This window comes from Canis aureus, chromosome 7 (assembly GCF_053574225.1).
Source record: "Canis aureus isolate CA01 chromosome 7, VMU_Caureus_v.1.0, whole genome shotgun sequence".
NCBI lineage: Eukaryota > Metazoa > Chordata > Mammalia > Carnivora > Canidae > Canis > Canis aureus.
Window position 1 is genome coordinate 39,856,100 of NC_135617.1, and position 12,959 is coordinate 39,869,058.

Sequence of the window (12,959 nt, forward strand, 5' to 3'; positions counted from 1 at the left end):
TGTAGAAATAAATTTGAATTTCAGGTCATTATCACATGTCATAAAATATTCTTTTGATTTTAAAAAATAAAAAAATGTACTCCCTTTGTGCCCCACCCCAGACCATCCCCCCGAAACAAAACCATTGTCAGCTTGTAGGTCACACAAAAAATAGGTGGCAGGTGAATTTGGCTGGTGGGCCATAGTTTGCTGATCCGGGACTAGATCAAAACACATCGTGCTCTGCCTTGGTCAAAATAATCCTGTGTGAATGAGGGTCATTTAAAAATGAAATGTTTCTCAAGATGGTGGGAGGGCTAGATATATTATAGAAGAGAAGAGTAAGGAGGAGTACCATGGATATGGCAAAATATTTTAAGTGCTGTCATATGAATAGAGGAAGATACTTTACCTGTGCTATTTAACAGACCAGAAATGATGAGAGGAAGTTAGAGACAGGCAAATTTAACTCATTGTAAAGAACAATTTTCTATCAAACAGAGATGTCCCATCCCCATCATAAAGTAGGTTGCCTCTGGGGAACCTGGGTAGCTCAGTTAGTTGGGCATCTGCTTTCGGCTCGTGTCATGATCTCAAGGTTCTGGTATCGAGTCCCACTTCAGGCTCTAGCTCAGTGGGGAGTCTGATTCTCCCTCTCTCTTTACCTCTCTCCTGCTTGTGCTCTCTTTCTCTCTCAAATGAATAAAAAAATCATAAAAAAATAGGTTGCCTCTTAACATTGTTGTTGCATGGTCATCTTCTGAGAAAGTGTAAAGGGATTCCCCACAGTGGATGGAAAGTAGTAATTGGTGAAAAATTCAGAAATGTTTATTAAGCAAATCTAACCTTCAAAAATCCTTAGAACTTCTTGATTAATATACTGCTTTATTTCTTCAAATGAAACTGCATCAGCCTAAAGAAGAGGGGGGAAGTTCTGTTAAAGTAGAGTGTAGCACAAATGAGTAAAGAACAGAAATATCAGATTGGTGTGCATACTTGAAATTTCTGTGGAGATACATTTATCAAGCAAAATGCTTTTGGCAACTGTCTATATTAGGCAATAGATATCTTTGTTTTGATCAAATTCTGGGATGAACTTGAAGTGCATAACTGCTTTAAAAGCTGTGGGTTGGAATCATAACCAGTGATTCGAACATATTTCGTATTAAATGGAGAGACATGGCTACATATGATTAGGAAAGACATTTCCTATTACTTCCTTTTCTGAAGTAACAGAACTTGAATTGTTATCATGACATTAATATCTCAGGCACAATTTAACTTCTAACCAATGCCTAGGCACTGGTACAGTCAATATATAATTGATACTATGCATCTTCAAAGGAAAAGAACTCCAAGTATGCTGGATTATTCTTTAAAATGTTTTATTCATGGGCTAAAACTTAGTAAGTTTTACTCATTTTTATGGTATAGTTTACCCTGTAATTTACACTTTGTAAGCATATTTGTATTAAGCAAATTTCTTTTTTTTTAATAGAAAACTATGGAACATGAGAAAGGAAAGTAGGTAAATGATGTCAGTTGAATTTTTAACCCCTTGACAAATGAAGTTATATGAATTAGGCAAAGAATCTAACATTTATAATAGTAATATTTTACTGTAGTACCTTGATATTTTTAAAAGAGAGCTATTATTTTTCATGATGGTTAGGATTTCAAAGTCTTTTATTACACTTCTTCTTTTCTTTTTTTAGTGGCTATTATCCAGGGGTATATGTGTGACATTAAAGACAATGTGATGGGCTCATAAAATGATGATTTCTGTAGGACAGAATAGTTCCAAAAATGCTCTCTTTCAATATTTTATTTTCATGGTATATGGGACATATGAACTTGAGTTAATGCATCTAATACCAATTACTGACACAGCACTGAGATCTCATTACACGGGCTTTATTCAAGTAGAGCTTAGAGAAAGTGGGTAAAAATAAAGAATCTCAATATTGTAGGAATGCCCAGTTTGGCCTTCCATCTGGTATTGGCTGATTATCTGAGGACAGCATGTCCTTAACTCCCAGCCCTCACTCCAGGACTCTCCTTTCTCCCTGACAAGGATATTTTTGGATTAAGTTGCTCTGTGAATGGCCATCCACCGCTCTTCCTGAGGATATTTATAATAATATGAGCTTCCTTAACCAAACACTCTTTCTTGGCCTGTTTCCAATTCAAAGTACCACTCAGGGCAGGTCTGTTGTTCTCATATTCGACAAAGAGAGATTCAACATAAAACAGATATATGTTGTCTGTGTAGTTTAAGGAGACATTATAGATGGTATTTAAGAGCATGGCTTTGGAGTTGGTCAGAACTGGGTCTACACCCACTAAATAATTGTGATCCTGAACAAGTCAACTCTCAGTTTTTGCATTTGTGAAAGTGAGACCCTCAGGACACCAGTCTTCCTAGTTGTGAGGATCTACTGAGGTCATGAATAGCAAGTACTTAGCAGAGGATCTGGCACATAACTTGAAATAAATGATAGCTATGCTACCCTTGCAGAGACCAGTTTAGTTAATTTTATTACTTTTAAAAGGATTATAATTGCTTTCACTGTAAAAGGGATACGTGGTCAATACTAGCCAGGAGCTGCTGGAGCTCTCAGCACCACTTACCGGTGTGCCTGGGATGCCTGGATTGCCTGGAGGGCCTTGGTGTCCAGGGGATCCCGTGGAGCCCTTGTTTCCTGGTGGCCCCACAGGACCTATGGCTCCCTTCATGCCTGGAAGGCCTGGTTTTCCCTGTTCACCTTGTGGGCCTCTGTCTCCTGGAATTCCCTGATCACCCTATTAAGGAAAAAGTTAATAATAATGATCTCTTCTAAAACATGTGAACTGTGGTTAAGAGCAAACATTCTGGATTCATACTGGCACTTACTAACTATGGGACTTTGGATAATGGAATTAAGCCCTCTGTACCCTACTTTCCTCTCCCATTAAATGGAGATATTAATAGTGCACACTCAAAGAGGGTGATGCTGAGCAATGAAGTACTCAAGTCAAGTGCTTAGAACAATGCTTGGCATATTGAAGGCACTCAATAAAAAGTTAGTGACAATTCTAGACTGGTTGTCAGTCTAGAATGATGACACTTTTGAAAGTCAACAGCAGCTCTCACTTCAGACGTGGGTCTCCTTTGCAATAATAAAGAGAGTTTGCTAAGAGGATTTTTTCACCAAGATTTTACATTAAGTAAAACTTTAGGACATTCAAAATTTCTTTCAGATCGCGTGCTTTCCTTCTTTCCTGCTTCCTCCTGTGTGTTTAGGGAAATGTATATCTTTATTAGAATCTTTATTAGATTCTGTGGGTAGGTTTCTTTGTGTTTTACACATGAATGTGTGTGTGTGTGTGTGTGTGTGTGTGTGCAGGGGCACACATGCTATGTCCCAAAAGATATACAACTCAGGAAAATGAGAAAGGAGAACCTTTGAAAAGGTTCAGAGTAGGTGGTTGGGGTGGAGGGTCATCACTGAGATCATATGCTTAATAACACAAATGAACTATGAGAGTATTCATTGAGTAAAGTGCCATAATAAATTAGGTATAAGATAATAATAGGTGTGCTTGACTTGGTAAGAAATTTATTTAATTCTGACTTTTACCCAGCATGGTGTCTACTACTTCATGTGTTTTTGCATTAGAGGATGGAGGCAGGTAGGGAGAAAGGTCTATATATATATACCATAGCACGTTTGTTACATATATTCCAAATACTCAGTTCTACAATGCCAGGAGATGATGATCACACCGAATATGATGGAATGGTGGACTGAGGCTGCCCTGTATTTCACTGTGTTATTCTTTTATTGGTGACTACTGTGCAAAAGGCCAAACTACATTTCTCTTAATTTAAAAAAAAGTAATGAAAACAAATGAACAACTACAGGCATCTATTTGATCATGGAATGAAGAGATGCAGAAAGAGGCCATGTAGAAAGAAGAAAAAGCAGATGGACCTAATTTCAGTGCTACTGTCTTAGTTATAAAAATGTATCTGTATACAAGTACTATATCAGTTCACATTGGGGAAATACCAGAGAAGGGTAAAATTTTTAAAAATAGAGAAAAGAAGTACTAGCATGTCTTGATCAATACTGTAACCATGTACAAAATAATCACAGTCTTTAGCATATTAAAATTGTTTTATAATTTAGGCACAAGGATGTTCATTAGAGTGATGTTTATTATGAAAACCGGAAAGTACATAAATATCCAGAAAAAGGAGACTAGGAGAGTGAAGTAAGGTATATCCAAACAGTGGAATAACACATAGCCACTAAAGGTTACAGGCAGATCTGTATTTACTGACATGGAATGATGGTAATTATATATTGTTAGGTGAAAAAAATTATTTACAAAATAGTATGAACGCATTTTTTAGAAAAGCATATATTAATTTGTATTTATACATTAAGTATATATGTATATTATGTATGAGAGAAATAGAGACGTGTCCAAAATAGTGCCTGTCCAAAATCGAGAATGCTTATCTCTCTAAACAGTGGGATAACGAAGACTTTTTTTCTTTCTTTTTTCTTTATATTATCTGTTTTCATATGTCCCTCAGTTATCATGAATTATTTGTGTGATAAGTAAAAATGAGTAAACTAGACACCAGTACACAAACACACAGGTGCACACACACTAGCAGCTCCCACTAGAATTCTGTTGAATCACAAATGCTTGAGTAATCTTTGCAGTGGGATGCCTCCAACCCTACTAGAAAACATTATGGCTCACGAAGGAAAATAATGGGAAGTTGGAACAATATCAACAACCAAAACAATTCAAATAAAGGCATTTCACATAATTGGCATTACTAGTTGCTCTATATGTTCAGTTCCACTTTCCACTTCTCTAGTTCCTCATACCCCCCCCCCCCTTATTCAAATTAGTATTCCACGAGGTCAAGGATTCTCAGCTAGGAACACTCTGGTCCCCAGAAGGCATTTGGTGACGTCTGGAGACATTTTTGGTTGTAGCACCTGGAGGAAAGGAGTGGTACTGCATCCAGTGGATAGAGGACAGGGATGCTGCTAAACATCCTACAATGCACAGGATGGACACTTACAGCAAAGAATTATCTGCCTCCAAACATCAATAGTGCTGAGGTTGTCTATGTAACAAGAAAATGGGTGATCGTTATAGTAGAAATATGCGTCTGAGAGAGGAGGATAAAAGCTTTCCAAACTGGAATAGCAAACTAGACTTAGTTCTGAATAAAGATCATTCTTGTAGATGTACCTGCCATAAGGCCTGCTTCTGGGCCCTTTAATTGGCCTATTTTATGCATAGAAGAGATCTTGGATCACATACACCTAGACTCTTTGTAGTGGGGGATTTTCAGGGATCTGCACACATATTGTTGAACTCAAAGGATGAGGCAATTGCAGCAGGCAGGCTTAAATAATGATCAGAATAGTAATATACATACGCGTTCTCCTTTGGGGCCTCTATCTCCAGGTTTACCCATGATACCCTGAAAAACAAATGTCAACACTAAAAAATCACTGCCTGCCAAGATGTTTCCTCAGCCCGCTCAATCAAGTATTCTGACAAGTACTGCGGATGAGGTTTTACATGAGAACATTTATTTGAAGTGGTATTTCCATACCTGAGCACCTGGTAATCCATCTTTTCCGTTTATTCCCTATAAAGACAAAAGATGATTAATATTTCTAATTCTACATTAGTAGACATAGTGAAGCACAATAAAAGGGTAAAGCTTCAAGGACTTAATCATCATATTTCTCATATGTTGGTGAGGCAGCACGGTGAAAAAGAAAACAAAGGAATAAATTAGATGGCCCTGAGTTCAAATTCTAACTGTTACTGAGAGTTCCATTTACTTCAGGCAATTTACTGAAATGTAGTAGCATCAGCTTCTTTTACTTATAAGGTGAGGATAAAATAATGCCTTTAAGAATTTGGTGAAGTAACGAAAAATGCCTAGCTCACTGTAAATAGTCAACAAGGTTATTTTCCTTACTTATTCTATTAGGTACATTCTGAAAAATAAGTGCCCCTTGGTGCTGGGTGGCTGGTGTGTGGTGTTTATTTTACCCTCCAACAATTTTCCAGCACAGAGAATCATTCTCAGTAAATGGTCTCAGTTGCTGCTGGGGAAATTTCATAACATGGCCAGAGCATGATCCTACTATAAAAGAAATTGTCAGCCAGAGAACAATTTATTATTTTTTCAGTTGGAGAATGTGAAAGAAAAGTCAGAAATCTGTAATCATGGTTTTTGACAGTATTAAATAGTGTTTTTTTTATTAGTAAACTGGAAGTTCCCCAAACTTTACAAGGCAGCTCTGGGGGTGGAAATAAAGCCCCCTGCTCAGAGATTTATAAGACTGAGAGAACTATTGGCCAGGAGATGTAAAAAGGAAAAGCACTTGGGGTCAAATCAAATACCTAGAGTCCAAGAGCAGATGTGTTTTTGAGATTTGGTTTGAAGAGAGAGATCAAGGTGAGGAAAATGATTTCTTAGCCAGCAGGCAATTGCACGGACATGCTCCCCTGAAAAGCCTAGGAGAGTTTTATTGTGCTGGAATGGATTCTATGAGGCTGGAACTGCAGACAACCACATGTTTTCACTGCTGTAAATTACACTAAAATCTGTCACAGTTGATAACCCAACCAAAGTCCCCCAACCTCTGAGAAACATCCTGGGAATTATCTAAAGTACTTTAACTAAGAACATGTTACCTGCAGTGTATGGTTCAAAGAATTTATTACAACCAGAAACACAAGCAAAAAAGATAAAGCTGATTAAGGACAGGATGTGAAAAAAAAAAAAAACCCCAACTGTATCACTTGAATAAAAGAGGATAAATCTAGTGTAAAAATATAAATCATGCTTTTGGTAACAATGTATGGAAAGAAATAACCCTAAAGTTATTTTTTTCTTTTGTAATTCATTAAAAACTATCATGTGTGTTCTCCTTTGTATATAAAGGTGTTATTAACTTGCTTTTCCTAGGGGAATACAGCGTTTAAGGATTTTTAGAATAACCTGTATATATTTGCTTTGCCCTCCCTCATCTCACTTATCTGGAAGAACTCCATCCTTGGGTATAACCAGCCTTCTGTCTACCACATGTCTGCATCTGAGCAGTTGACTGTGGTTCAAGAAAAACACATAACCTTGCTCACTTGTTCCAACCTAAATGTATGATGGCGGATTGCAAGTAGCCTCTCTATATTATCAGGCAATCCTGTATTTCCTGACTTGGCTCCCTTTCCTTCTCTCCCAGAATATTATTTCACAGATTTTCCTGTGTCTTCAAATCCCCAGCATCACCACCTGATTCCTTACACTCAACTGATTTCCTCAAATTTTCTTCCACGGAGAAAATAAATACGAAGGAACCACCTTACCTTCCTTCCCTCCATGAGATCCACCAACCTACATGAATTTGTACACCAACTTTTGCCCCCGTTCTTCATGAAGACCACTTTTCCACTTCTGAGTGGAATTCCAGTCTTCTCTCCCTACTCAAAGTTACCTCCACTTCCATGGCACCATCAAAATTTCCCTTCTCAACTGGATCATTCTTATCAAGATACAAGCATGCTGTAACCTCTCCCACCAAAGACCACCACATTTCTAAACACAGTGGAGAACTGTCGGCTCTCACATTACTTATCTTCATGTTTATCATTTCTCTGCCTTAAAACACTTAGTTCCCTTGACATCTAAGAAAACTCATTCACCTGGTTTTCTTTGTATCTCAGCAGCTGTACCCTCTCAGTCTTTTTGCCAGGTCCTGTTCCCAATGCTTGAAGTGCTCTCTTCCCTTTCAGTCCACAGTGACTCCTTTGCATTCAGGCTCAGGTTTGAATACCCAAATCAGTCTCTCCAGTCTAGACAGACCTCTCCATTAATTCGAGATGTGTATATCCACTATTTACTGGCATTTCCACTTGGGTGTCTACTGGTGCTTGAGGTTGAATATGTCTATAACAGAGAATTATTGCCCCCTCACTCTCCACATCTGGTCCATCAGCGAGTTTGTTGACTCTGATGTGCATCCTAAACTCTCTTCTTCCTCATGATCTCCTTTTTCTCCTCCTCATCATTTCTCGTGAATATTATGCAACGTTTCTTCATGGTCTGTCTGCATCTATCCTGCTTCCTATAGTCTGCTCTCCATGTAATAGAGTGATATTTTAAAATGTACTCTGGTCATTTTCCTCCCCTACTACAAATGCTTTAGTGGGTTTTCCATCAGACTTCAAATGAAATCCAAACTCCATTCATGGCTTTGAAGTTCCTCAAGGCCTAGCCACTAACAACTTCTCTCTCAGTATCTTTCCCATTTTTGTTTAGCTTAGTGCATTCTTTTTTTTTCATTAATAATATTTTCAAAGGATTTTATTTTTAAAGAATATTGTATTTAAATTCAATTTGACAATATATAACACCCAGTGTTCATCCCACCAAGTGCCTTCCTTAATGCCCGTCACCCAGTTTCCCCATCCCTCTACCCTCCTCCCCTTCTGCAGGCCTTTCTTTGTTTCCCAGAGTTAGGAGTCTCTCTTGGTTTGTCTTTCTCTCTAATTTTTCCCTACTCAGTTTCCTTAACTTCACACTTTCTGCTGTTCCGTCAATACACCAGGCTCACTCCTCTATGGCCATTTCTCTTCCTTGAAACAATGCTTCGACAACCACTCCAGGTTTGATCTCTCACTTCATGCAGGTCTTCGCTTAAATAGAGAGAAAGCCTTTTTCAACTGCTCTATTGAAATGCTACCCTAGTGCTTCACCCTGCTTAGAGCTATTTCTACCTTAAATTGTGTGTACACTTATATTTATTTGTTTGTTGTCTGTGCCCCTATACTAGAATGTAAAGCCATGAGTTGCTGGCACCCAGAGAGTGCCTAGCATTTTAGTGGGTGCTCAAGAAATAGTAGTTGTTGTAAAAACAAATTGCTTTTTTGCATAATCCCCTCAGCAAGCATTTTAGGAAATGGTTGGGGACAGGGGTAGGCTAGGGAGTTGGGAACAGGAGGTGAAGGGGAAATCAGGGATTGAAGCTATTTGTTGAGAGCCTCCTGGGGCCAGGCACTGGCAATGCTTACTATATGTCATGTTACTTAAGTGACTCACCAAACCCTTTGAGTCACAACCCAAACTTATATCTTTCTGACTCTAACTTGTGTATGCTTCCTATATTTTTATGTTGCCTTGTCTGAGGAGATGGTGGCCAGGGAGTACTCAGACCCAGAAGGTCTCCCAGAGATCCCCAAGCAGCCTCATGAGCTCTGTGCTGCTTGTTCACCTTCACTATCTCCCTTCTTCTGATAGCACTGCCTCCCCACACATACCATGGCAAATAGACAAGCAAAAGGAACAGTGGCCTCCTATAAAAAGTAAACCTGAGAGTGGGGTATATGTCATTCATCTTTTTGTCCCCTCTCTCATGCCCAGCACAATTTTGGCAAATGGCAGAGACTAGATGAATATAGGTTGAATTGCTCTGAATTAGTAAGACTGGTTATTACAGTGTTACATCCATATATGTCAGTATCCAAGTACTCCTTTAGGACACAAGGGATGCTATATTTGGAAACATGATATATGAAAGTATAAAAACTGAGTCCTTAGATAAAGAAGGGAATCTGAGAAAGTAGCTTCTACTTTAGTTTTTAGCCTAGCACCCAGGAGTTATATCTGTTAGCCTTCAGTTTCTTTATATTTTAGGATACAACAGGCCATTTTGTTTTTTGTTTTTTTTGTTTTTTTTTTTTTTTTAACTCTGAGAACATCAGACTTAAGAAATGAGAGAAATGAGTCTAATTTCCTGACACTTTAAAAAGAAGTATCACTTCTTTCATCATTGTTTAAGACATAAAGATACCTCATAGGGAGCTAGGAAACTCAGTGAGAATCGCACACCCAAAAATCCATTTGTGTAACTTGCTCTTACTTCCTTAGAAACTACATGTCGGATTTCCCAAGGAGATAGGTAGAGAAGTGGTGCTTAGAATATTTCTCAAACTGGCAAATTTTAAATAGTGGTAAGTACTTACTGGCTTTCCAGAGGGTCCTTCTGGTCCAGGGAAACCTATATCTCCAACAGGCCCTCTGTCACCCTAAAGACATGTCCAAATAGCGGATATTAATTGCTAAGAAAAGCTTTGAAACCACATGCAAGTATAACTATTAAGTAAGTGGCTGGCAACTTACCGGTTCCCCTGGAACTCCTGGGGGCCCTGGGGCTCCAGGTTTTCCCTGGGAAATCAAATCAAGGAGAAATGTTAGGAGCCAAATTATTGCATGAGACCATGTGCTTCCCCTCCCCACTTATGCATTTAATGTGCTCCAGGCCTGTGGCTCTCTATACTAAGATGGCATTCCTAATGGCACAGAGTCTATGGGGACATATACTTGACTCTGGAGGCTCCAAGGTACAGACTAGGATACAGGTCTCTGAATGTACATATATGTGTATGGCGGAGGGGTGGAAGGGGATGATAATATTTTTGAAAATATCAAACCAATGTATCATCATTACTGAAATCCCTCCTGTGCCTATTGGATTGGCAGCTCTTCTTTACTTTGGGGTTGGGAGTGCACACAGAGTCAAAGAAATCTTTCCTAGATTTTGTGTTTTGTAAGAGGATTTGTAAGCTTATAGTAGGATAGCCTGGAAAAAAAAAGTTATACTTGAAAAGCCATGTTTGGTTGAAAGGGAGAGGATACGATTGATTTGTTTCAACATACTATGTCTTGGAGGACTGGCAACAGAGAAATGTTGGGTAGAGAAACCACTGGGAGGGACAAGAGAGGAAGATGGGTCATGAGTGATTGGAAGTGAGAAGTGCCAAAGTGTCCAGACCAAGCTTAAAGATGGAATCACCTCCTACTCCTTAGACCTAATGTGGATAGAAAAATAAATAATGCAGGGATAAACTTCTTATCACAGTCAAGTACACCTATTATTATCTTATACCTATTATCTAATGCAGATAGAAAAACAAATAAAAAAAAAAGAAAAACAAATAATGCAGAGATGCATGGGGCCGAAGCTGCAGAAACCCTAGTAGGTTCCCCAGGGGGAGAACACTCCAAAGGGAGAGCACTTTTCTCCTCTTGCTGTCTATAATTCTGAGAGGAGCCCCCCTCCCAGCTTCAGATATGGCTGAGTGATGAAGTTAGGCAGACCCAAGGCCTGACAGAGCAGCCCTGGTTCCCCAGAACCTGTGGGTATCAGTAGCAACTGCTGAAGCTCTTGTGGGCCTGAGCTGGGGGATTTGTTAAAGCTGAGAAGGCTAAAGTCCAGCATGGTCTTGGCATAGGACACAAGGAGGAGAGCGCTCAGCCATTGAGATCTGAGACAAAGGTATCAGGGACATCGATAGAAGGCGGCAGCCATCTCAAAGGTCAAGTGGAGCTTGGAGAACCTAGGGGAGAGCATGCTAACTGGAGGCCTCACCTCACTGCCAGCACTCACAGACACTTTCTCTGCTATACCCATATGTCATCCTGGGGAGAAGTAGGGGAAAGAAGCCCTGGAGAAATCGGGGTGGGCTTGAGTATACTAGAAAGGGATAGAACAGCTAAATAAGGGGATTCATCCTCTATAAAGGATGTTTGTCTACATTAGATGGATTTAAGATTTTTGTTATTAGGCTTAACAACTACATACAGTAAAATAGAGTGGCCCCTGGCCTTTTAAAGAATGGGAGTGATAGGTGGTGGTAGATGCTCTGAGTGGTGTTGGGTGTCAGTAGATGTCAATGGGGGCTGGTGAGTGTGATGGTAGGGCCTTCTCTTATCTTGTGTTCTTATGATTCAAGCACAGGGTTTCCACTGACTTTCCTACCTTGGGCCTACCCTACAGGGCACTGAACAAAAGGATAAATGGGCTCTTATTCATAAAGTATGGCCACAAAATTTTAATTAGAGCATCATGAATGAAGATCAGAATGATCCCTAGGGCTCAGAGAAATGATTTCAACCTTTCCTGGAGTACTTCCTATTCATTTGAAAAGACCTTGATGAGATTAAAACATTTGACACCAGAGAGCAACAAAAATGATTGAGAGGCTGGAAGGGCTAGTTTACGAGGAAACATTAGCAGCAGTAAAAATCTGTTAATAACACCAGGCTGAGGGAAAACTCAAGCAGATTGCAGCTTAATATCAAGAACTTGAAGTACATGCCTGAGGTTAAGAACTTTGTCTTTTTGGGGCCACGAAACCTTAAATATGACAAGAACAGAGAAATAATACAAGCTTCTCAAAGTTGTACTTGTGTGCTAACGTTATCAGCATAGGCAAATAACTGAACATCACCTCCCTTCCTTAAGAGAGTTGGGAAGAAAAAGACAAAAAGTATGAAAAAGGTGAAAATAAGGAAAGGAGCATTCTTGGGGTGCCTGGGTGGCACAGTCAGCGAAGTGTTGGACTCTCAATTTTGGCTCAAATCATAATCCCAGGGTCATGGAATCAAGCCCCATCTTGGGCTTGGCTCTGCAGTCAGTGGGGAGTCTGCTTGAAATTCTCTCTTCATCTCCTTCTGATCCTCCCCCCCTCTAAAATAAATAGTTAAAAATAATTTAAGAAATAAAAAAGAAAGGAGTATTCTTGAGGATGGACAGAGACAAGGTGGTTTTATTTTTTTAACTGGATGTTTTTAGAACCTAATGCTATAGGAGCTACTGTGTGTTCCCCAGCCCTTCTTGATCACTAGCCATAGGTTACTGTGGAGATAGAACTGTTTCCTTGTGAAAATAATGTAGAATACTCACTGATATTCCAGCTATTCCTGGAGGACCTGCTGGGCCTCGATCCCCCTGTTGGGATTTAAAAAATTGTTATTTATAATGATATCTATAAAATCTTAACCTATAAAATAAGTGCTCAAATAATTATTTGGATTTGGTAAAGTTTTTCTTTGGTACTGATAAATATCAATATCATTGAATGGGAAAATAAAATGAATAGCTAAC

At 39.1% G+C, this 12,959-nt stretch overlaps 1 protein-coding gene across 2 annotated transcripts in view; it reads right to left on the reverse strand.

Moving 5' to 3' along the window:
• Positions 1-12,959, reverse strand: part of COL19A1 (collagen type XIX alpha 1 chain) — a 311,746-nt gene that overhangs the window by 19,645 nt on the left and 279,142 nt on the right. For both annotated transcript variants that reach the window (XM_077903490.1, XM_077903489.1), the window contains 7 exons: positions 12,759-12,803; positions 10,193-10,237; positions 10,036-10,098; positions 5,612-5,647; positions 5,432-5,476; positions 2,611-2,781; positions 826-892 (listed from right to left, as the gene is read on the reverse strand). In XM_077903490.1, coding sequence (XP_077759616.1) covers positions 826-892; positions 2,611-2,781; positions 5,432-5,476; positions 5,612-5,647; positions 10,036-10,098; positions 10,193-10,237; positions 12,759-12,803 — 472 coding nt within the window. The remainder of the gene's footprint in view (positions 1-825; positions 893-2,610; positions 2,782-5,431; positions 5,477-5,611; positions 5,648-10,035; positions 10,099-10,192; positions 10,238-12,758; positions 12,804-12,959) is intronic.